The sequence below is a fragment of the Myotis daubentonii genome, chromosome 19 (assembly GCF_963259705.1).
Source record: "Myotis daubentonii chromosome 19, mMyoDau2.1, whole genome shotgun sequence".
In the NCBI taxonomy this organism is placed as follows: domain Eukaryota; kingdom Metazoa; phylum Chordata; class Mammalia; order Chiroptera; family Vespertilionidae; genus Myotis; species Myotis daubentonii.
Window position 1 is genome coordinate 6,718,531 of NC_081858.1, and position 23,779 is coordinate 6,742,309.

The 23,779-nt window shown below is 37.4% G+C and overlaps 1 protein-coding gene across 6 annotated transcripts in view; it reads left to right on the plus strand.

Moving 5' to 3' along the window:
• TAOK3 (TAO kinase 3) overlaps positions 1-23,779 on the plus strand; it is a 161,759-nt gene that overhangs the window by 122,096 nt on the left and 15,884 nt on the right. For all 6 annotated transcript variants that reach the window (XM_059676638.1, XM_059676643.1, XM_059676642.1 and 3 more), the window contains 4 exons: positions 5,827-5,961; positions 14,285-14,521; positions 16,603-16,731; positions 20,599-20,802. In XM_059676638.1, the coding sequence (XP_059532621.1) occupies positions 5,827-5,961; positions 14,285-14,521; positions 16,603-16,731; positions 20,599-20,802 (705 nt within the window). The remainder of the gene's footprint in view (positions 1-5,826; positions 5,962-14,284; positions 14,522-16,602; positions 16,732-20,598; positions 20,803-23,779) is intronic.

Consider the following 23,779-nt stretch of genomic DNA (forward strand, 5'->3'; position numbering starts at 1 on the left):
GATACATCAATGATGAGAGAATCATTGATTGGCTGCCTCCTGCATGCCCCCTGCTGGGAATCAAGCCCACAACCCAGGCATGTGCCCTGACCAGGAATGACCACCATGACCTCCTGGTTCATAGGTCAATACTCAACAACTGAGCCACACCAGCCAAGCTAGGAAGTAAACTTTTAAAGGCCACATATACCTAGTAAGAGTGTGACTTGCAATTAACTGCTCTGTAAAGATGCCCTGATTTTAGCAGGACAGTTCTGTCTCAGATTAAGCCCCAAAAATGTAAAGTGGGACATTGAAAATTTCCTCTGACATCAGAATTTCAGGTTACTTCTTCCTCTCCAGTCTTTGCCTCTACTCTGGTCTTTCCCAGGCCCTGAAAGGATCCTAATCAAATCTTCCTTTTGAGCAAGAATGACTTGATAAATCTAAAAGTATATTCTGACAAAATTAACTTGAGGCACTTACTTATTTTCCCCTGGCTAGTGTTGCCATACTGCTTTTTCCAATAACAAGAATAGTACCATTTCTCCCGACTGGCAGGACCTCTCTCATCACCTACTGCCCAGCAGTGTCTGTCACATAGTAAGCACTCAATGAATGTTTTGTGAACTTTTATAGGACACAACTCTGCACCCTAATTCTTGATTATTCACAAGCGGTTACAGTGCAAAGTTTTAATCCAGGTTAGTTTTTGGCTATCACCTAACCTGCTTCTGAGCCTCCACTCTACTCCTTAAAATCACTGTGTATATAGCAGTAGCAAACAGATTTTAATAGCATCCTAAGCAGCAAAGTCTAAGCCACTATTTTAAGTGGGAATAGAGAGAGCAACAAAGTCTGTTTTCTGAATTTGTCAACTAAAAGGTATACTTTATTTTGTTAAAGTCTAAAATTAGTTATCTTTGCCTGCTGCTGCCTTCTATTCATATAGCTCATTACATTTTAATATATTAAAAGTTTTTCTGCATTTATTCATTATTTTAGATATCCCTAAAGAACTCTAGTCATCATAGCCCCCTTTCAGCGATTATTTCTAAAATCATTCTATCCTAACTCCTAAAGGTTTACTTGGCCCTTCTTATTAGTCATTTTTCCCCCTTCTTTAAAAAAAGAACAGCTCTGACCAATTTCGTGGAAGAAGAAAAAAAAAGAAATATCCTCGAGGGAATAGGATGTTCTAGTTTAATTTTCCCTTGCTTCAGTGGCCTTTCCTATTATTTTTGCTGAAGAGCAGGGTAGGTTCTTTGACTTTTCAACTCACATTTGGCAAAGTAAAAGTAAATTAACATATGAAGGTAACGTTTCTTAAACCGATCCCTCTGCAAACCCCCTCTCTATAGTAACATCTGTATCCTCAGCGTTCTGCTAGTCATTTTTCTCCCTAATGGCTATCCTTCCAGCTTAAGGTATTCTTTCTCAACTTCTCCCCTTCCTCTATCCCCAGGTTTTGACAGCTATACCTGCTTAGGCAGTAATTTAATAATTTTGAAATGAACAAAACAAAAGAGAGATGGTGGGTTTGCTGATCCTTTCTCCACAGCATGAAAAGTGTTGGAATCTATAGAAAGGTTTCTTGTCACCAGATAAAAGCCATTTTTAAGTCCCCCCCCCCCCATGTAAAGGTGTGTGTGTGTGTGTGTGCGCGCGCATGCGCGCGCGTGTGTGTGAGAGTGACTATTTTACAACTTTCTTGGAGTATAGAGTGACAGGTTTTTGTGAAATACAGATTTGAATTTTGTTAAATAATATAAGAGAAAATGCCATTTTTCTAACATCTCAGGCCTATATTCTAGAGCTTACTTATCCAGCAAACATTTACTGAATACCTAGTAATCAACCAATATGCTAGGTGCTAGAGTGACTGAGATTTTTCAAACCACGTTTCCTCTACCTTCAAAACTCCCACAATTTCTTGCATAGACAGATAAGTAAATGTGTTGAGTAGTGTGATAAAGGCATATCCAAAACTTAGAGTTGATAGGAGTGATTTCTAGAATTAATTTTGAGTTAAGCTCTAAACAAGGGGCTACGCCATAAATCTTCAATTTGGAAGCATAACTATTCAGACACTGAGAGAAAACTTCTAACTAAAAGTAAAGCCCCTTGTCCAGGGTATAATAGTAAAAAGTGCGTGCCTCATGTTTCACATACTTCACTATGTTGTATAAAAGTTCAATTCTTTTGACTGAAGTTTTGGAACAGATATTACACCAGCTTGTTTTTTAATCTGAAGAAGTTTTATTACTTATGATGAAAGAATGTTATAAATTTACCAAGTTAACATAGATTTACTTAAAACTGGCCCCAGATCATATTGGTATTTCAAAAAGCTAGTTTGTTTGTTCCCGGATGATAATGTTTTAAAGATAAATTATAACCAAGATATATATTTTATATTTTTAAGCAATATTTTTTAATTGATTTGAAAACAATTAAAATCACCCAAGGATATGGTGTTTTTTTAAATATATTTTTTTGATTTTTTACAGAGAGGAAGGGAGAGGGATAGAGAGCCAGAAACATCGATGAGAGAGAAACATCAATCAGCTGCCTCCTGCACACTACCTACTGGGTATGTGCCCGCAACCAAGGTACATGCCCTTGACTGGAATCAAACCTGGGACCCTTGAGTCTGCAGGCCGACACTCTACCAACTGAGCCAAACAAATCAGGACAAAGATATGGGTTTTTTAAAATTATTATTATTATTTTAGAGAGAGAGAAGCATTGATCGGTTTACTCCTATACACGCCCTTACCGCGAAACCTGCATCTAGGTATGTGCCCTAACCGGGAATCGAACCCACAACCTTTCAGTGTATGGGACAACACTCCAACCAACTGAGCCACACTGGCCAGGGCTATTTTGTCTTGGTAAAGTAGAACATGATAATTGTTCTTCATATTCTAAAATCATTTTTCAACATCAAAGAAGATGGCCCTCCCATCATTTGTAAATAATCTTCACAGGTGCCTAACTGCATAAAATAGCAAACTGACCTTTTCCACTATTAGCCTTAAAATGTGTTTAATTCAGAAACTGGGAGCCAAGTATAGTCATTTTCAAAGGGACTGCTTGCTGCTTAAAGGGACAATAACCAACAGACAGTATATCCTGGTGAAGTTGATAGTTTAATTTGCTCATACTTGCTTCTCAGTGGATTCATTATTTAAGTTGTCTTCAGAGTTTTGAACTTGTTTTATGCAAAGGAATTGACTATTTTAAAATTTACTTTCCTATGTACTTGAAATAAATACCTACTCGTTTGTCCCATTTTGGGTTCTCTTGCATACCTTAATGTTGGTCATCTGTTATGAAACTGCTATGGAAAATTAAAATCTCTTTTTTAAATGAAAAAATAAGGGTAGTAAGTAAAGAAACAGCATTATATTTAAAGTATATTAAAATTTTATACGTATTCTTCAGACTAACTTCTAAAATAGCATTATTTTAAAAATAGACCTTACTGGGTTATTTAATTAGCTATGTGTCAACCAAAATCACTATGATTTTAAGTTTTAATTTGTCCAGTGTATTCCAAGATCCTTGAGTTTAAAAACTTAGCTAATAGAATGTGACTTTTAATTTGATAAGCTGGATCCTAATTCAAACGTGTTCATTTTTATGAGAGAAATTAAAGTAATAATATTAAAATTATACATATTTGCACATAAATTTGTTTTGTTTTATTTTATTATGTGAGGAGTGTGGATTCTAGTGTCACTGGTTATCACTGTAAATCAAGTCATAACAATTTGAAACAATGGCTGCCACATCATTTGAGATCTCAGTCGATGCACTTAATGTTACCTAACTAATCCTCACCAAAAACTGAGTCCTCAGGCCTCTACCTAGTCTCTCTCTTCTGGTTGCTGGCATTTAAAAGCTTCTTGCTTTTCTGGTACTGCAATATTAAGAAAGATCAATTTTGGAGGTAAATGTAATTTGTTAATGAATATTCAGCAACATGAATGGTGGCTTTCTCTCTAGAACCTAAATTTAGTGCATAAATTTCAGTCCCACACCTAATCTTTTCCCTGTGAAATAAGAGTTTAGGTTTCCCAGAAAATAACATTGAAAAAATTTAACTGACCTATTTATTTTACAAAATTGAAAAATATGGGTTAAATGCATTTTTAATCTTCAGCACTAACAGTACTTTTTGCAGTGATGGAAATGATATCTGCACCATTCAATATGGTAGCCATAATTAGTGTCTCCCTGAAACATAGCTGGTGTGACTTAAGAACTGAATTTTTACATTTTAACTTAATTTAAATATCTATGTGGCTAGTGGCTATCTTATGGCACAGTAGCATAGTAGAACATCCCTTAAATTTGATATATGTGCCCTCAACGGCATTTAGGGTCCCTTAATTATTTTTTTTAAATAGATCACAATACAGTAAATTGAAAAAAAATCTCTAAATATAGATATAATGGGAGCTACCATCCCAACATTCTGAAGCATTCTAAATTTATAAAAGGATAAAGAAAAGCAGCCCAATGATAAATTTAATCTTGGCTCTTGGCTTTTACATAAAAACGTAGATGTAAAATTTAATGTCCCTCAAGGAATATATGTGTTTTGACTTATCAACATTTTAGAGTATATAATAAAATTTTATATTTTCTAAACCTTTAATTTTATTTGCTAATGAAGGAAAGGGCAATTATTAAAAAAAAATTCAAGTAGTCATGGGCAAAATGCAAAACTGAATTTTCACAAATGGTTCCTCCTAAACCCTTAGGGAAATAAGAGAATTAATTTCTCCTTCACTATCCTGAGCATGTACTATTTAAAAATCCCCCATGGTTGTACATGTTTTTGAGCTATTAATTATTATAGTCTCTTCTTTTCTGCAGGGTCAGACCTACTTACTGACTGACCACTCCATCTTTTATGGAGAGACACATCACCCTTTGGAAGCATTTTCCCCTTTAAAAGTCATCTCAGTTGCATTTAAGAAACATCCATTGCTGCCCTTCCAGGGAGTGTTATTTCTCACTGGGCGTTACAATAAGACTAATCACTTTTGCCTATCAAGAAGCATGGGCTTGATTAAATCAGTCAAGGGCATTAAATTCCAGCTTCTCTCACACTGGTGAGCATACCCAGACTGAGTTGAGGAAGAATTTGTGAAACTATCATTTGGTTAAAATTGTATGCCTGTCTCTTTAAATCTAAAAAAAAAAAAAAAATCCTTTCAGAAGCTGTAGAGAGAAGGTGCTAGAACTGTGTACGATCATGACTGGAAAGCAGGATCCCTCAGTGACTGCCGAATCTTCTCAGCACAAGATAGAGAGGCAGTTCAGCACAAGCCTACACTGGTTCTAGGCAGAACGATGATCCTACCGAACAGAGCGCAAATAAAATTAAATTGAGAAAGCAGATCTTTCAAGGGAATGAGGCGGAGGCTCGCTTTTATGTTAAAAGCAACCAGCATCCTCCTTGCTAGACATGGACATGACATTTTTAAAGGAATTATTTGGTTACAGCGTTTTAAACAAACTGTTCTAAGGAGTCTGTACATTGCATTGTTTTTTCTATTCTTTTTTTCTTTTGCATATATGTGATTCTGGAGGTAAAGAAAAAGCCTGCCAGGGATTCAGAAGGCATCCCACTAGCGATCAGCTGACATTCCTAACTGAAGGCTGCAATGTGTTGCTTATTCATTTTGTACCGTGGGAGCTGCGGGGACTAGCAGAGAGCTAAACTATGCATTTCAAACAGCAGTGCTTGTGCAGAAAGAGGGGTGAGAGAGAGGCAGCCGGCGAGGAAAGAGCACAGCTGGACTTTCTCCTTGTTTTTATCCATTTCTGCAGGATCATGTATTCATAAGGGATGAGGCGGGCCACGGCGATCCCAGGCCTGAGCCACGGCCTACCCAGTCAGTTCAGAGCCAGGCCCTCCACTACCGGAACAGAGAGCGCTTTGCCACGATCAAATCAGCATCTTTGGTAAGCAAACACCCCTCTACTCACCTTCCCTTCCTTCCCCTCCTCCCCATCTGGCAGCCTCTCGCCCTCCCTGAGCCTCTCTCGGCTTCATGGATGGGAGGAAAGGAGTCAAGAATGTTTTCTCCCTCCTAATAATTTTATTCATTTTAGAAAAAATCTGTTGGCATAGCAACCTGATCTCAGATATTTTAGCATTGTCTACGGCATGGGGGGTGGGGGGGAACCTTTGTGTGTGTGTGTGTGTGTGTGTGTGTGTATTTATATATGTTGTATGTGCAAAATAAAAGGCCTTTAAGATGAAATTGCTATTATATCTAATTTTTAAAAAACTGTCTTTTCAATAAAATAATAATGCTAAAAATATTTTAGAGGGATTTGATGTATGTGTATGCAGGGCACTAAGCTTCTTTTTATATAGATTCATGTATATCAATAATGTATACACAGATATCAAAAGGTAAAACACAATTTTTTCAAATATATGGTTGCCAGCTACTGTGTATAATTGTAGAAAATAAGATAACTTGCTTCCTAGGGATGGATTGCTGGTTCGTTCTGGTTCATTCATTTATTTATTGCAACAATGGTAGTGGCTGCACTTCCCCATTTAACCCCTGAAGAATTTCCCGGCACCAATAAAGCAAGAAGGGCTTTGTAGGAGAGGATAGGGATGGTTGTGGAAGAAAAAATACTGTAGGATCCTTCAGCATTTTTACTATTGCAAATGTGATTGCTGGATGCCCTTGTAGTAGCAAAAGGGGTGTGTGCTGGAAGAGTTAGTTTTCATGCCTCCTCCCCTTGGTCCCCAGCGCGTGCGCGTGCGCGTTCACACACACACACACACACACACACACACACACACACACACACTCTCTCATATCGTTTCATCCTTGGCACTCTAAACTCTCTTTAATCTTTTGCTTCTGAATCTCATTTCTCGGCCAAAAAATTATTGAAATATTAGTTGTTTTGCCCAAATTGATGTTAGAGGTTACATGTGCAGGAAGACTTAGTGTACACTGCCTGGCTATTACATTTAGAACCTATGATGACATCATCCAAGGCCGACCCAGAAATGATTATTTTTCTTGTCCTATTTTTTAAACCTGATTTGCCTTTTATTTCTCAAGTCTTTAAGAGGCTTCGATTATCTTTGGATTTAATAATGGATTATAATCTTTAAAAACCCAAATATAAGGAAAATGGGACTTAAAGTACCCACATATTGCTATGCCTGCTGCTATTTAAAAGCAAGCAATTTAATGTAGACTCCTTATAAATAATAAGCCTGTTTGTAAGTTTCTTTGTATAGAAGTTCTTTGTAATCTCTTTAATGAACAATTTTTCATTTTAAACGAATGCTATACTGTGTAATGGAGATCTTAAAATGTCCACTATGTATTTGCTAGTGATTGTTAAGCACCTTAAAAACATGCTTCTGAGTCTAAATAAAGCATGAAATATTTAATAATAAATATCTTCATGCCACGATATCTGACAAATGAAGAAATATGGTATTTATGGAATGTTACTACTTACCACCGACTCTTTTGAGACTTGTAACCTTTATTCAGACCTGTTCATGTTGAAATGAGAGGAAAAAGATGAACAACCACTGAGAATCAGAGCACCATAAGCAGGTTTTGAATGTGAAGCAGACATTATGCCAAGTGGATTTCCCCTCTCGAGGGCAGGTTCTCTGATCTTCTCTTCTCACTTGCCACACCCTCATTCCCACATCATATATTCATGACCTCTCCTACCTCCTAGTAAGTAAGATACTACTACTGCCATGCCAGGATGATCTTACGCTTGCATTTGTGAGCTCACCCGGCGCTGCTCTGTGTACATCAGCCATCACAGTCTCCCTCTCTGTGGAAAATGAAAGCTGCTTCCCTACTAGGCCACCTCAGGGCTGTGGGCAATGTCCTCAGGAACCCTTCTGACTTCTACAGGCTTCATAGTGCCCCTCCTGAGAACAGCTGGGATCTGTCTCTCTGGTGGACTTTTGATTTGCTAAAAGGCCCCTGCCCCTATATTAAGTTAAAAAGAGTAGCTAATAGGCTGTTGCTGTAGCCACAAAGTAAGTTGGGTTTTTTTGTTTTGCTTTGTTTTGTTTTGTGGAAAACCCTCTTCAAATGTAATGTTTTTTGGAATCACAGTGGGATTGATGGGAGTTTATCAGAGTTTAGTGGTATTTGTATCTAGTGGTTTTTAGAGAGAGAAAAAAAATAATTGAAGGGAAAAGTGGTATGATTCCACATCCCGTTTTGGACAGTCTAAGTATTGGCATGGATATTTCAATGTATATTACCAAGTACTTCAGTTCTACTACCAATTATATTATTTTAAAGACTAATTTAAATCAGAATATATAAATTAGGACACTGGAATATCAAAAAGAATACTCTAAGTTTTAAAAATATATTATGAATCTTATCCATTTTTCATGGATCCCAACCCAAATGAAAAAGGACTAAAATTACTTAAATGACATAAAAGTAAGAGTAAAATCATGGGGAAATGAAGGTCTAGTATAACAAACAAATCATTGTTGAACCCTCTCTTCATTTCTTATAATTGGTAACAATAGTATATTGATTGATTTTGGTTTTACTCTTTCTTTACAGTCTTCTAGTAGAAGTGGTAATAAGCCACAGAGTGATCCAAAAGTGAGCAGCAAAAGAGAGAAATTTAGAAATGAGCTTTTCAATTACTAGATAAATAAGTGGTATGTAAATGTTTTAAACAGACTTGCAAATTGAAAAAATAAATTATGGTTCCTCAAATTTGTTTTATCAGCCTATCTCTTCTACATACCTAAAAGAATCCTAGCTCTGTGGTTTTCCCCTGAGCATTTCTTTCTATATTGTGCTTTTGAATGGGGTCCTTGACAGGTATATGAAGCCTATGGACTATAGGTTTTACTGCTGGATGTTTTTTTATTAATTTGGCACCTTAAAACTGAGATTTTTATTACGCACCCTGAACAATTGCATTTCTAACGAAGGAAAAACAAGGACTGCGAACCTTGATACCAGAGGAAACCTTAAGGAAACTTTAGAACTATATATGTAATAATAATCATTTCAGGGAAAGGTTATTGACCTTATTTTAAAAAATTAGGAAAAGTAAGGGCATTTCATGGAATCTTTTAAATTTTATCCTTTCTTCTTCTTCTGTAAGAAAGTTCCTATCTGGCTGATTCGTTATCTGGAAAAGGGAATAGTTTATATAGTTCTTCAAAATTACTGACTTGTTGGGCCTTTGACACCTGCCTTTTGAGTTTTTATTGTTGGTGAATGGAGATCCTAATATTTTAATTAGATTAGTGACCCATGAGAGTGTTTCAGCTGATGTTACATCTGATGTCATTTTTTTCTAAAAATTTCCTAATGCCCTGGGTCATTGGCTGTTCCCATAGTAGATGTTAATATAAAGAGCACCAAGACCATAGCTATCAGACAGTTCAGCTTTTGGTCTCATGAAGGAATTCTCACTGGAATGCTACCACACAGGTGAATTTATATTAGAATACACATTAGGGAGAAGGACCTACAACTCTTAGTTTCTAAGCTCCAGGAAAGTATGTAAGAGAAAGTAGTTATTATTCTATCTAAGCAAATATAGATTATTTGACATTGGTTTTACAGATTCAGTTGAAAAACTCATATACAAATGGAGTCTTCATTTGGATTTTTAAAAATGCAATCTGATTATTCAGCTAATTGTGAAATTGGGTACCTGAATGAGTTTGATAGACAAGCATAAAAGTATTAGAGCCGCAGCAATAAATGCTACTGTTTCACCTCTCCTGAACCCCACTCTTCTGTTTCTAAATGCTTGAAAAGGTGTTCTCTTCCTGGACAGTGTATCAGAGGATGCTTAGCAAAATATTGCATATCTCCCCTTTCCTTTTTGTTGGCTTCTTAATCTCACTAAGATCATTACTGATACCATTTTTCTTGTATTGTCTAATCTGTATGCCTATCCCACATGACCCAAGACTTTTAATAAATGAATATTGAATGAATGAATGGACAAATGAATGAATGAAGTCTCTTTCAGCCCTGTTTCCACATCAGAATTTGGATTTATAAGTGTGCATTTCAAAGTTCTTCATGTCAGTTTTTCTGCATAAGTCAGAATTGCCTGTTACTTTTCCCATGAACATAAAATGTTTTTCCCCTAGGTATTCTAAAGAGTGAGATGTCAACATTCTAATGCCAAAATGTACTCACTATATTCTTTTTAAGAATTGGCTATATTTCATTTGTTCTAAGTTCCGATGGTAGCCAGTTTTATTATAAGCATTATTTTGATTCTTACATATAATTAATCCTATGAGTTGGCTTTGATCTCTTAAGAGGGTAACATTATCAGCCACCATGCTCCTCTTTTGTGTTCAGTAAGTTGCTCATTAGCCTTCTAGTGCAATGTCCTGTACTTGGTAGGCATATAGTACACTTTGGGTGATGTGGTGTGTTGTAAGTCCACGTTTTGCTGGAATTAAACCAGGTAGAATGGAATGGCTATAAAAACTTTCTGAAAAATGTTGTCTTCCTTTATGGGTTTTTGTTTGTTTGTTTTGTTTTTGTTTTTTCATATTATTCCAGGTATATGAATAGTTAACAGTTCAGAAATTATACATCCTTATAATCCACAACCTGGATACAAGTACAGTTTTATTGTTCAACTTGCCTTTTCTCTTTGACCCACTTCTGACCTATGTCCCCATGACCAGAAATGCATAGTGGAGGGAAAAAGAGACAGATTACTCGGAGGCTGGCAGGAGAAGGAAGGGAACCAGCATCTACTGAACATTTCCTAAGGGTCAGACACCTTGCTAGACACAAGTGTTATCTTATCAGTGATCTCATCATAGGGGTGGTTCCTCTTTACATATGAAAACTGACTTAAGTAATTTGCCCAAGTTCAGTTACATAGTAAGGGATGGGATGAGATTTGCCTCCAAGCCACCTACTGTGTGTGCAAGATGAAACTGTTCACTTTTAGTTGATCACATATTTGAGTTCAGGATTGTGAAAACTACAGTCCCTACATTTCTTTCTTTCTTTTTTTTTTATTTTGTTTTATTGCTTAAAGTATTACAAAGAGTATTACATATGTCTCCTTTCCCCAACCCCTTGACATTCCCCCGGCCTCCCCTACCCCCCTGGTGTCTTGTGTCCATTGGTTATGCTTATATGCATGCATACAAGTCCTTCGGTTGATCTCTTACCCGCCTCCCCACCAACCCTCCTGGCCTTCCCGCTGTAGTTTGACAGTCTGTTCGATGCTGCTCTGCCTCTGTATCTTTTTTTGTTCATCAGTTTATAATGGTCTTTATTATCCATAAATGAGTGAGACAGTCCCTACATTTCTATAACCTTCTTTCATTTTCAGACTTATTCAATTTATTACTTGGATTTACCACTCTCTTCAGTTTTGATTGTTTGGGGTGTTGATTTCCTTCATTACCTCAAAACTGAAAATTTCATTCATTTCTTCTTTGGTGATATGAATTTCCGCAGGCAATTTCAGAGCTATAGGATCTTAGCTCAAATTCCAGGCTTTATAAAAATTAAAGAGGTAAATTTCATGAGAAACACATCTTAAAGCATAAAGTATAATAAAAATTATGAGCTTTTTTTATTTTATTGACAAAATAGTTTATTCATAAGACCTGAGGTTTAAACTTAAAATGCACAGGCATTGGGGGGCGGGGCAGGCTGGGAGAGGACAATGTGGGTAAAGGGGGCATATGTAATGCTTTCAACAATAAAGAATTATATTTAAAAAATAAAGTGGTAAAAAAATGCACAGGCATACATAACTCTAGGTAACATTTTAAAAAATAAATTTTATGTTAGACTTTACAAATGAAACATCTGGTTATACTTTTATTTACAGTCATCTATCTAGCTTAAACATGGAAATGTAACACTATCTGTGTCTAAAAAGACAATGACTTTGTAACTCAGAAAGTTAGTTGTATAAATGGAAGGTGATGGTAGGAATTTAAGAAGGAGATTTTTCAAATCATGGGAAGCATTTAAAAGCAAAGTGTTTCTCCTGGAATTTAATGCTATACAATGCTAGCATGTTGAGCTTTGTAATTTGTTTCTGCCACATAATTGTATGATCTGGTTTGCAGTAGGACCACCCTTTTCACAGGGACTCACCCACCAATTAGGATAGAAAATGTTCTTGACACAAGTCATTTCTGTTTTATCTTTAGGCCATCTGGTTTAGGGAAATGGCCATATTTTATTTTATTGACCACAAACCAGTCTAACATTCTGCTGGCAAGTTTCAATAGCTTTAGAGTGTGCCATGCCTCGCCTTTGGAAATCTGATTAAAGAAGGAATACTAAAATAAGGCGGGAAAAAGTACACAGATAAATCATCTCTGAAACGCATTACCCTTAAACAGACATTTTATTGCCACATTTGTCTGAAAAACAAGTGAGTTCAGAAAGGACTAAATGGTATCCTTTCTGTTGATTGGAATTGTTTTTAATCCCTACAGTTGAACTTCAGGAAGGCACAAACATGAAGTGAAATATACACATATATTTCAAACTATTTCTAACTTTATTATGAAATAAGTCCATTAGAAAATATATAATTGTGATAACAAAAAAGATTATTAATAATCTCTAGAGTGTTAGGTGCCTCTTTGGTGATGATATTCCTTTTTTGGTCTTGAAATATTGTCTGCTCTTATTCCTCATACTTTAGAGAGGATTGTCCTTTAGAAAAAAGAAATGAATATGAAACCGAGCATTAGTTTCAGCTAGAAAGGTTTCAAAGTTCGGCTAATGTTTAATGTGTACTTTGATAATACTATCCAGTTACAGAACTGCACTCTTGATAGTGAGGACTCAGTCTAATATGCAGGGACACCTTCTAAAAAGAGTAGAGAAACAGACTGTTCTTTGTACAAAATACACTTTGACCCATAAACTGAAAATAGTAGACAGAAGTACTAGCAGCATGAAAATTTCCAGTAAAACTTGTTTGAGGTTTAGATTGAGAAGAAGTGGCTAATAGTACATAGGAATGACTAAATTGCTTAGTGAAAAACAAAACTAAAGTTATAATTTTTTTTCTAAAATAAATACAAGAGAAGGAAGTGACAGAGAATCTGACAGGAAAATAACGAGGGGTGATAAATTGAAGGAAGGACTGAAAAATCAGAATAGGTTAAATAGAAACGAGATATCAAAATTCACATTTGCAATGTTCAGTTTGTTGGCCATTCACTTGTGAATGGGTTAAGGAAAAACTAATGAGAATAGTGGCCGTCCAAAAAATCATAGAAATGTCATTTTTCTCTTTAGGACAGCAAGTAGATGTATTGTAATTTGTTAGCATCTCTTCTGAAGATTTAAGGGAGAGAGTTCTTTCTCTTTCTCTCAATTCATATTAAGAATAGGAAATCAGTCTTGTTCTAACTATTTTTTAAAGGATATTCAAGATTCCTATGACTGTTCGAGACATAATCCTTAACAAACAGCCCAGCAGTATGATATGGTGCAGTGGTTCTCAGTCAGAGGGATTGAGATGCCCCTACCCCCACCCCTACTCTGGCCAGGAGACATTTGGCAATGTCTGGAGACATTTTTTAATTGTCTTGACTTGGGAGGTGCTGCTGGACTCCAGTGGGTAAGCCAGAGATGCTGCCAAACATCCTACAATGCACAGGACAGCCCCCACAACAAAGAACTATCCAGGTCCATGTGAGTCGTGCCAAGGGCGAGAAGCCCGGGTGTAGTGGAAATAGCATTAGTCTGGAATCAGACAGAAATGGGTCTGAATCCCAGCCCCACTCCTTATTAGCTACGTGACCTTGAGCATATACAGAAGCGGGCAAAAGTAGGTTTACAGTTGTTTGTATAGAAAAAGACATGCAGGTTATGATTATTACAACAACTTCATTAACGCAAAAGGATGTTACTCACAACTGTAAACCTGCTTTTGCTCACCTCTTGTATATAATGATATATTAAAAACGTGTAAATCTATTTTGGCCAAATGAATAAATAAATTCCCCACAAGTCTCAATTTTTTTTCGTCTACAAACTCGGGGTGGTAACATTAGTCAACCACATAGATGAATAAAATGGATGAGTGAGTGAGATGGTTTTTAGGATTAGAGATAAAGTATATGAAGAGCATCCAGCACAGTGCCTGGTACAGGTAAGTGTTCAGGAAATAGTACGTAAATAAAACTATGCCAGAGGGTTCTTCTCCTTTGCCTGAAAGTTTGCCTTTCATGAACCTGGTTATCTGAGTTCTGTTTCCCAACCCAAATCAGGTTACACGGCAGATCCATGAGCATGAGCAGGAGAACGAGTTGCGGGAACAGATGTCAGGATATAAGCGGATGCGGCGCCAGCACCAGAAGCAGCTGATCGCCCTGGAGAACAAGCTGAAGGCTGAGATGGACGAGCACCGCCTCAAGCTACAGAAGGAGGTGGAGACGCATGCCAACAACTCGTCCATCGAGCTGGAGAAGCTGGCCAAGAAGCAAGTGGCTATCATAGAAAAGGAGGTCAGTATGTGTATGCATGCTTTCGTGCCATGGTCTTGCCAAGCCTGTTCCAGCCAGTTAGCAGGAGACAAGAGGGGTGTGATTTTTGGTGATAAAGGAACAGTATTCCTTTGGTGAGGGAGTAGGGATGGTTTTATGGGGCTACTTAAAATTATCTTAAAAGTTAATATAGTAGCCCTAACCGGTTTGGCTCAGTGGATAGAGCATTGGCCTGCAGACTCAAGGGTTCCAGGTTTGATTCCAGTCAAGGGCATGTACCTTGGTTGCGGGCACATCCCCAGTAGGGAGTGTGCAGGAGGCAGCTGATCGATGTTTCTCTCTCATCGATGTTTCTAACTCTCTATCCCTCTCCCTTCCTCTCTGTAAAAAATCAATAAAAAATATTTTTAAAAAGTTAATATAGTAACTAAAGGTGCGTACCATGTTCTTGTCTATTCAGATATATTCTGAGCATCAATCCTTTGCTGTTGGCCTGGGTAAAATTAAAACACACATACACACACACACACACACACGAAAGATGCTTCTAACCTATGGAAACTTGGACGGTGCCTACCACACCTACAGTCCTCTTCAAAGGAAAATTTCTCTACAAATAGTCCCTTTTGCTGGTGATAATCCTTGCCTACAGCTGATTGGACTCTGGATGGGCACCTGACTAATTGTAGCAAGTAATTAGTCTGGCTATTGTTTGAATATTCTAGAGAACATTTTATCTTCCCCATCCTGATTCTAACTAATTTTCAAAACAGAGGGATGGGTAAGGCAGAAAGTCAAAATTATCACCTTTATTGCTGATAAATGTTAGATGGGAGAAGTGATTTATATGTGAAGAAAGATGGGCCTAATCCTACTGAACAAAATTAGCCAGGCCTGCCTACCCAGGCCCTAGTAGTACTAAATGAGTTGCCTTCTCTGGCACCTCCCATAAGATTTACAAAGTGTGGAAAAGCAGGGTGAACATGTGTTCCCTGGGGATGAAGTGACTGGGGACAGGATGCCAGGGTATTTGAGTAATTAGACTCTCTCTCTCTAGCTACATGAAAGGAAAATATAGAATTATAGAAGAAGCATTCCACCAACAGCTATCCATCCATGAGGTCTCATGGATGTTGATTAAATAAACCAGTCAGATTCTTTCTTGGAAATTTGACTTGGTAGATATGTGGGGAGAATCATTCATAGTGGAAGAATGGTTGTTCATGGATGCTAAACATCAGATAAGATATATAAAAAAGAACCATGAAGCATGATTCTTAAGCACCTTATCTACATAAGTGCTTCATTGAATGGTTCCCTAAAATTTAGATTTGTTCACTCTCAGGAACCAATATTTATTGGGTTATCTTTTATTTGTTTGGCATTCAATCCACTAAGACGCCCCCAAATGTCCTGGTGTCTAACTGTTGTGAATTCTGGCAGGTAACTAAGAAATCAAATGTCATCAGTATATTAGATGTGAGATCTGATAGTTGCAATAATTAATCAATTAAAGTTAGATTCTTGGAATAAAACTGACCAGTTATGTTTATCTATCTTTATAATATAACCCTTCAGCTGTCAACAATATGAAAAAAAATTTATAATTTAATATAATTATTATTAGTTTACCATTCATCCCATATATTTTCGTGTATGTGTTTATGGTTTTCCTTCATATTTTTCCCATAAAATGTTTATTGAAGATACAGGGAAATCAGAATAGAAATTTCCTTATTTTGTTTTTAATTAATAATTTGTTCAAAAATTACATTATTCAGCATTTATGGATTCTTTCAATGCATTAGAGCAGCCGTGGACAAACTATGGCCCGCGGGCCGGATCCGGCCCATTTGAAATGAATGAAACTTAAAAAAAAAAAAAAAAGACCGTACCCTTTTATGTAATGATGTTTACTTTGAATTTATATTAGTTCACACAAACACTCCATCCATGCTTTTGTTCCGGCCCTCCGGTCCAGTTTAAGAACCCATTGTGGCCCTCGAGTCAAAAAGTTTGCCCACCCCTGCATTAGAGAATATATATGGCTAAATTCTGTGTGAAGAACAAGTCATCCAAGATCATATTTGGTATTTTTGCAGGCAAAGGTAGCTGCAGCAGATGAGAAGAAGTTCCAGCAACAGATCTTGGCCCAGCAGAAGAAAGATTTGACAACTTTCTTAGAAAGTCAGAAGAAGCAGTATAAGATTTGTAAGGAAAAAATAAAAGAGGTAAGAATACCAATATTTATAGTCACCAATTTGCCATTAGAATGGTTAGAACTTAAAATTAATTCATCATACATTGTGATCAATATGTAGTCTAACCCATTGATTCTCAAACTTTACAGTAGAATCATCTGAAATGCTTATTAAAACAGATTACTAATCCACTCGTAGATTTTCTGATTCAATGGGTCTGGAGTGGAATTTGAAATCCGCATTTCTAACAAGTTCCCAAGTGATGCTGATACTGGGGGTCCAGGCACCACACTTCATGAACCATTTGTTCTAACTCTAAACCATCTTGCTCACTTCTCCACACTTCAGACAGAGTGATCTTTTCAAACCATAAGTCTAGTCATATCACTTCATGGTTTTAATATTTACTGGCTTCCCATTGCTCTTAATATAGATCAAAATACTAGAAGTCCCCACATGGTCTACTATCAGCCTCTCCTCCAGTCTCACTTCACAGCAGTGTTCTCCCCACCTGCTTACCCCACCCCCGACACTTCACCGCTCCTGCCACAACAGTCACCTTTTGGTTCCTCAAGTGTATTAAACTCTACTCTTCCCCAAGGTCTTTGTTCATAGTGTTTCTTCCATCAGGATGCTCTCCACACGCCTCACCCTCAATCCCTCCCTGACTGTAATTCTGCTGTTTATTTTTATTCCTCCTCCTTGTAAGATTTAGGATCATTTATTAGTACCTTAACTTAAATATCACTTCCTCAGGGTAGCCTTTCCTGACTGCCTTGACCAGGGCAGGTGCCTTTGGTTTCATGACACTAGCTTTCAATTATACATTTTCTTTTAGTGATTCTTTGAGCTACTTTCCCTACTGGCCTGTTGGCCAGTAAGTGATATAGGTAGAGACCATGACTGCTTTGTAGTAGTAATTGTTGTTCTAGATGTTTTGTTGCCCATGTTGTGTGTGTTTTTAGTATCCCTGTGTCTAGTACATGTTAATATTTGATAAGTGAATGATTAATTCTTGAATGTTTGGTTGAAGACCACTAGTGTGGCCTCAGAGGGACCTGAAAGCTCAAATTTCTTCAGCTCTCCTTTTACCAGTACTTACAAGTAAATCGCCTCCAGTTCCATAGACTTTCCTTCTCCTGAGACTTAGGATTTCTTATTTGTCAATTACTAGTGCAGTGATGGCGAACCTATGACACGCGTGTCAGAGGTGACACGTGAACTCATTGTTTTGGTTGATTTTTCTTTGTTAAATGGCATTTAAATATATAAAATAAATATCAAAAATATAAATCTTTGTTTTACTGTGGTTGCAAATATCAAAAAATTTCTATATGTGACACGGCACCAGAGTTAAGTTAGGGTTTTTCAAAATGCTGACACACGGAGCTCAAAAGGTTCGCCATCACTGTACTCGTGTATGAAGGTTTAATAAAATTCAACATGGGCATTGTTCTAGTATATGAAATCATTCATTTGAGCTCAGATTCTAGGTAACAGTAAGAGTCTTAGCAAGGTTCCTCTCCATTTCTTTTTTCAACTGGAAAGTGAAAGCAAGTGCTTTGGGGTGGGCCCTCGGGATCTTTGGTCCCAGCCAGATGCGCCGCTGGTAATTGCTGGGCCTCACAGACACTTGCAGTGGCTCCACGCTGCCTGAATAGGAAGAACCTCTGACACCGAAAAGTCTAGAAAGCCAGGCTGTGGAGAAAAGTAGTCCAACTATGAAGGTTCACATTCTCTCCATTTTCTCTTAGTTATTGCTTAAGCATAATTATTACATCACAATAGAAGGATGTTTCTGGATCACAGAGATCACCTTGATTTTTAAGTAAGAAATTTTCTCAGCTGCAAATGTCTTCTTATTTCTAACGCCGTATGTTTACTCATGCTCTGGAGGCCATACAATATGACCGCAGCCACCATTTTGAGCTCTTGTAATAGTAAGGCATTTGGAGATTGCATGAGTTCTGCCTTTAGAAGATTCTGCCACAGAACAACATTCAAGAGTCCCCACTCAGTCTTCAGACATAAGACTGTTTGGGGTCCACCATGCTCAGATTTATGAGTGCAGGAGGCTACAGGCCTGAACTTACAAGTCACTCAATGCGCTCATGAAGAAAAATGGGCCTAAACCCAATTTGAGATAGCCTCACTAAGCCTTTCTGTGCAAAGCTAGTATTACTCCTTATGAAGTAAAGATTGGTTCACACTGTTTAAAGTGACATGTATATTTAGATGTTGGTATACTTAAAGGAATTGTCCTTGAAATGATAAAACAATCTCCATGATCCCCACTACAGATAGATACCAGGGGCATGGGTAATACAAAATGATGGGTGGTCCAGAAATAATTTATTCTTGATTTTGGAGAGAATTTTTATGAATATATATGAATTTGGGTGTGCAATGTGGTGGTTAATGCTAACCCTAGTAGTAAAGTTATGGCATTAAGAAGTGAGTCACCAGCTTCCTGTTGTGATCCCAGCCTACTCCATGCTGGAAACAGCACATGCTCTTGTTGATGCTAATATTTCACGTAAGCCTTCATTATAACAGGAAAGTTGATTTACAAGGACTTATTGACTAAGCACAAAAATAACCTAAATACTGTGTGATGCCTGTTGCATCACAAAACTTTAAATAAAACAAGTGTTAGCAATTAAAGGGGATTTCACTGAGTAGTTAACCAAATATTATAGGTCAAGCTTGTCCATAGGAACAGTATGAACAAAGAAGAGTATACTGTGCTTTCCCTAAAAGTGGTCATCTTACTTTCCCCATAGATTAACATCTTCTTAACTGTTCCGATTCACTGTTTTCTTCTCTTTACCATTATGGGCTGAAATACTAATGATTTTTGTCCTTTTGAAAATATAAGTGGCTTATAATCCCAAATGAAGACTGTTTTTCCCTAAAATTCAAATGAGTGACATTTGCAGAGATACCTCCTGTCTTTAAAACCTGTCTACTTCTCTGGGTCTTTTCCCCACCTCCTTTGTTCAAGTTTCTGTCATCTCTCATCTGGACCTTTGCACTAGTCTCCTAGCTGTCTCCATGGACACACTCTTGCCTTCTTTATTCTGTTTTCCACATAACAGCTAGTCATCTTCTTGAAATGCATCTCATTATAATAACCCACCACCACCATATGAAATCCATTTCTCCTATACTAAAGATCCTTAACTCAGCCTGTAAGGCCTCTAACCTAACGGTCCTGCCTGTCTGTCCAGCCTCATCTCATGTAACACTCTACCACACTCTGGCCTTTCAGTTCCTTGACCATACACATACCATGTTTCAGTTAACTCACCCTAATGGTTTTGCATATGCTGTTTCCTCTACCCAGAGTATTCTTCCCTTTCCTTTTGAATGATCAATGCCTATGATTTTTCAAATTTTAGCGCAGTTGTTACCGAGGTTCAATAGTTTCTGTTAAACATTCTTGTAGAACCAAGAACTCACCTTCAAAGCAGTCATCACAGTCATTTTTAGTTCATAGGGTTCTTTGTTTCATTTTTTATTCTAGACTGGAAAGCTCCATGATGATAGATACCATGTTCTTTTGTTCACCATTGTATCCTCATGCCTTGCACAGTGCCTATCACATTATGGGAACTCAGTAAATATGTATTTGATTGATGAGTGAACAAATAATTTCTGACAGTTGAGAAGTCAGAGACTTGGAAACTAACAAGTCTTCCTCTCACTTAATATTCAATTAATTGATTTTAAAAGGTGTATGTGTGTGTTTGGGGGAAGGGGGCAACATCAAGTCAGGCTGTGTTTACATTTTCATTTGCTTTCCAAATAATTCAATCTACCATTGCAATAAACTATTATAATTTCTCTGGCTGATGAGACTGGCATGGTCCCCCCCCCCTTTTTTTTCTTGTGAAGGAGATGAATGAGGATCATAGCACACCCAAGAAAGAAAAGCAAGAGAGGATATCCAAGCATAAAGAAAATTTGCAGCACACACAGGCCGAAGAGGAAGCCCACCTTCTCACTCAGCAGAGACTGTACTACGACAAAAACTGTCGTTTCTTCAAACGGAAAATAATGATCAAGCGGCACGAGGTGGAGCAGCAGAACATTCGGGAGGTATTTATGTTCCTAACTATTGTCATTTACTTATGGGACAGCAAGCCCCTTGCTCTGTCTAGTCTTTAGCATAGGACCTTGACACAAAGTAGGTACACAAAGAGCCAGGGAATGAATTTATCACTGATAAGCGAAAGCCCATTTACAGAACAAGAAATCAACTTTTTCCAAATAAATGTTATAAAGTTTTATTGAACACTCATTACAAGCCATATCATGCATTGGAGGATCAAAAGAAGTAAAATAACTTGCTTTCAGCCTGCTTTTCACAAACCTGTGTTTTTGTGACTCTACATCAAACACTTAAAAAACAACACGATGCTCTACAGTCAAGTTCACTCATTCAGTCATCCAGCACTTAGGGAGCGCCTCCTCTGTGCCAAGCCGCGCTGGAGACACCAGGGCTTCCGAGAAGCTGTCCTCCTTGCCTTCAAGTAGCCCTAAGTCTCAGAGGTGAAACAGACATGTAACAGACTAATTACAATAGAACATATTAGGTGCACTAGTAATAGACATATAAATGAGGCATCATGGGCATATAGTCAAGAAAGAGCTTGTAGGATTCAGTGATTGATGAGATGCTGAGTGTCTGGGTGTGGGGACTGCAGCATCAGAACAAGAGTAGCTGGAAGCAGAATGTGGAGGGCCTTGTTTCTTAAGCCAGTGCATTTAGATTTTAGTCTGAAGGCAGTTGCATGGCCGCCAGAAGTTTGTAAGCAGAGGAGTGATAATGAGTTTTCTTTATTTTGAGGAATGAGTGCATCAGTGTGAGGGTAAGCAGGAATGGTCAGAAGTCAAGTACAATAAGTTCAGCTAGGATGCTCTTCTCCAGTTCTACCTGGAAGAGGCAATGGGGGTAGAGAGATGTTAGATTTTTTTTATTAGCATATATCTTCCCTAGCCCAATACTATAAGATTCATATAAGCTCTTGAAGATTAGATCTGAGTGACATTTCTGAAGCAGAACTAAAAATAATTTGGACCTAATGGTGTGAGAATTTTAGAAGAGAGAAGAGTCAAAAATGACTTCAAACCCTCTACTCTGGGAAATTGGATGAATGGGATGTTTTTCACTGAGATGAGGAATAGAGAATGTGAATCAGTTGCAGATACAAAGTTCAATAGGAAATCATTGTAACCTGGTATAATCAAAGAGGAACCTCACAAATGAGCTAGCACATTGGTAAAAACAGCAAGTTTGGTAAAAACAAAAAAACAGTGTTTGTCTGCATGAGGGAAACAAGCACTTCAGGTACAATTAATGGGAATTGGTGTAATTGGAGAGCAATAGTATTCAAATGGCAAGGAAAAGGGCAGTGCAAACTTAAACTTATTGACCACAATTGTGAGCCAGGCTCAGGCTCTTTATCTGTGTTCTCTCATCTTATTGGAAGAGGGAGAAACTGCTGAACATTTTTGAGCCAGGCAGTGATATGGCTAAAATTTTACTATAGTGAGATCAGCCCAGTTTGATTAGAGCATGAATTCTCAGGGGCGGGCGGGGGGGGGGGGGGTGAAATGGTTCTTATAGGGGAGGAGTCTTAGATAGTACAACAATTTGAGGCCCTCTGAAGGGTCACAGTACATAAACAGATACACAGTATATCTATGGTATTTACATTTTAGGGGCAGAGATGGTCAGGGAAGGGGAAATCTAAAAAGGCTCTGATGGGGACAGTAATGGGGGGAAAGGGTTGAAAAATACCGGATTAGAGGGAATTAATGAAAGCAAAGAGATCTGGTGGTAGGAAATAGGCTATAGACAAAGATGGTGGTGATGGCTATCAAAAGAGAGGTGGGTTTAAAACATATTTTGAAGTATAAAATAAGCAGGACTTGGCATACAGTAAGATATGAGAGAAAATATGAAGGTAGAATCAGACTTATTTCTAAGGTTTAAGACTTGGGGAAATGCAGATTTGGGTGGAAACAGAGCTTAGAAAGGTGTTTTAAGAAACTGATTAATGCAGTACTAGGCATGCTGAGTTTGTTGGAAGGCAAAAAAAGTCTAAATGAAAAAGTCCAATAGCCAGTTGGAAATAACATATTTGGGATTCTTTTCATCTGGCAATTATTAGTTATTCTAATAACACATATTTGGAAGAAATCTGAGGCTAAGGGGACAGTTATTACCAATAAAAGCTATAGAAGAGAATTATTTCCCCAAAATGATAGAAACTATATTCATGACTTCATTACTATCAAGTTCTAACTAACTGAGCGAAGAATAGCTCTATGAGGGTATTTTTCTTAAGAATTTAGATTTTCTTTTGTTTAGTCTTATTCCAGAGCCTTCTTCATGAAAATGTTCAATTTTTCTTTCTGTTTGCAAAAGTAATCAAAGAACATTGAAAAAATACAAATAGAGAAAAATACAAAGTTGATATTCCCATCCTATCCAATCTCTACCCTGAGACAATTACCATTAATTTGCACACATATTTCCAGTTTTTTTCTGTACATATGTATGCATACATAAAGCTTATATATATAGAACTCTCACATATTATATAGAACTTTACAAAAATAAGGTTACATTATTATCAGTGGTTTATTTGATTTGAAAGCAATAGAAACAAACTGGTTGATTTAGCACAGGAAGAAATTTATTGGAACGACAACGAGATAGATGGCAGAGCTGAAAATCACACTGGAAAAGAGGAAGAATCAAGCTGGGAAAGCAACGTTCATGACCCAGAGAGCAAGCGCCAACGGACATTGCTCAAAGCATTTTTTGAATGTATCTCCTCCAACCATGTTTAATTTGTGTTTCATTGCTTCCGATTCAGATTTCTAGGAGAGAGAACTTGATTGGGTGATATGCTTACTCTTTTAATCCCTGATTCCAGAAAGGGTGGAATAGCATTTTGGGAAAAGCGGAGACTTAAAAGAAGGGGAAAGGATACTGAACTATACAAAGAAACCCCAGATGTCCACTATACTGTTTAGTAACTTTTTTTTTCCATTTACTATCTAG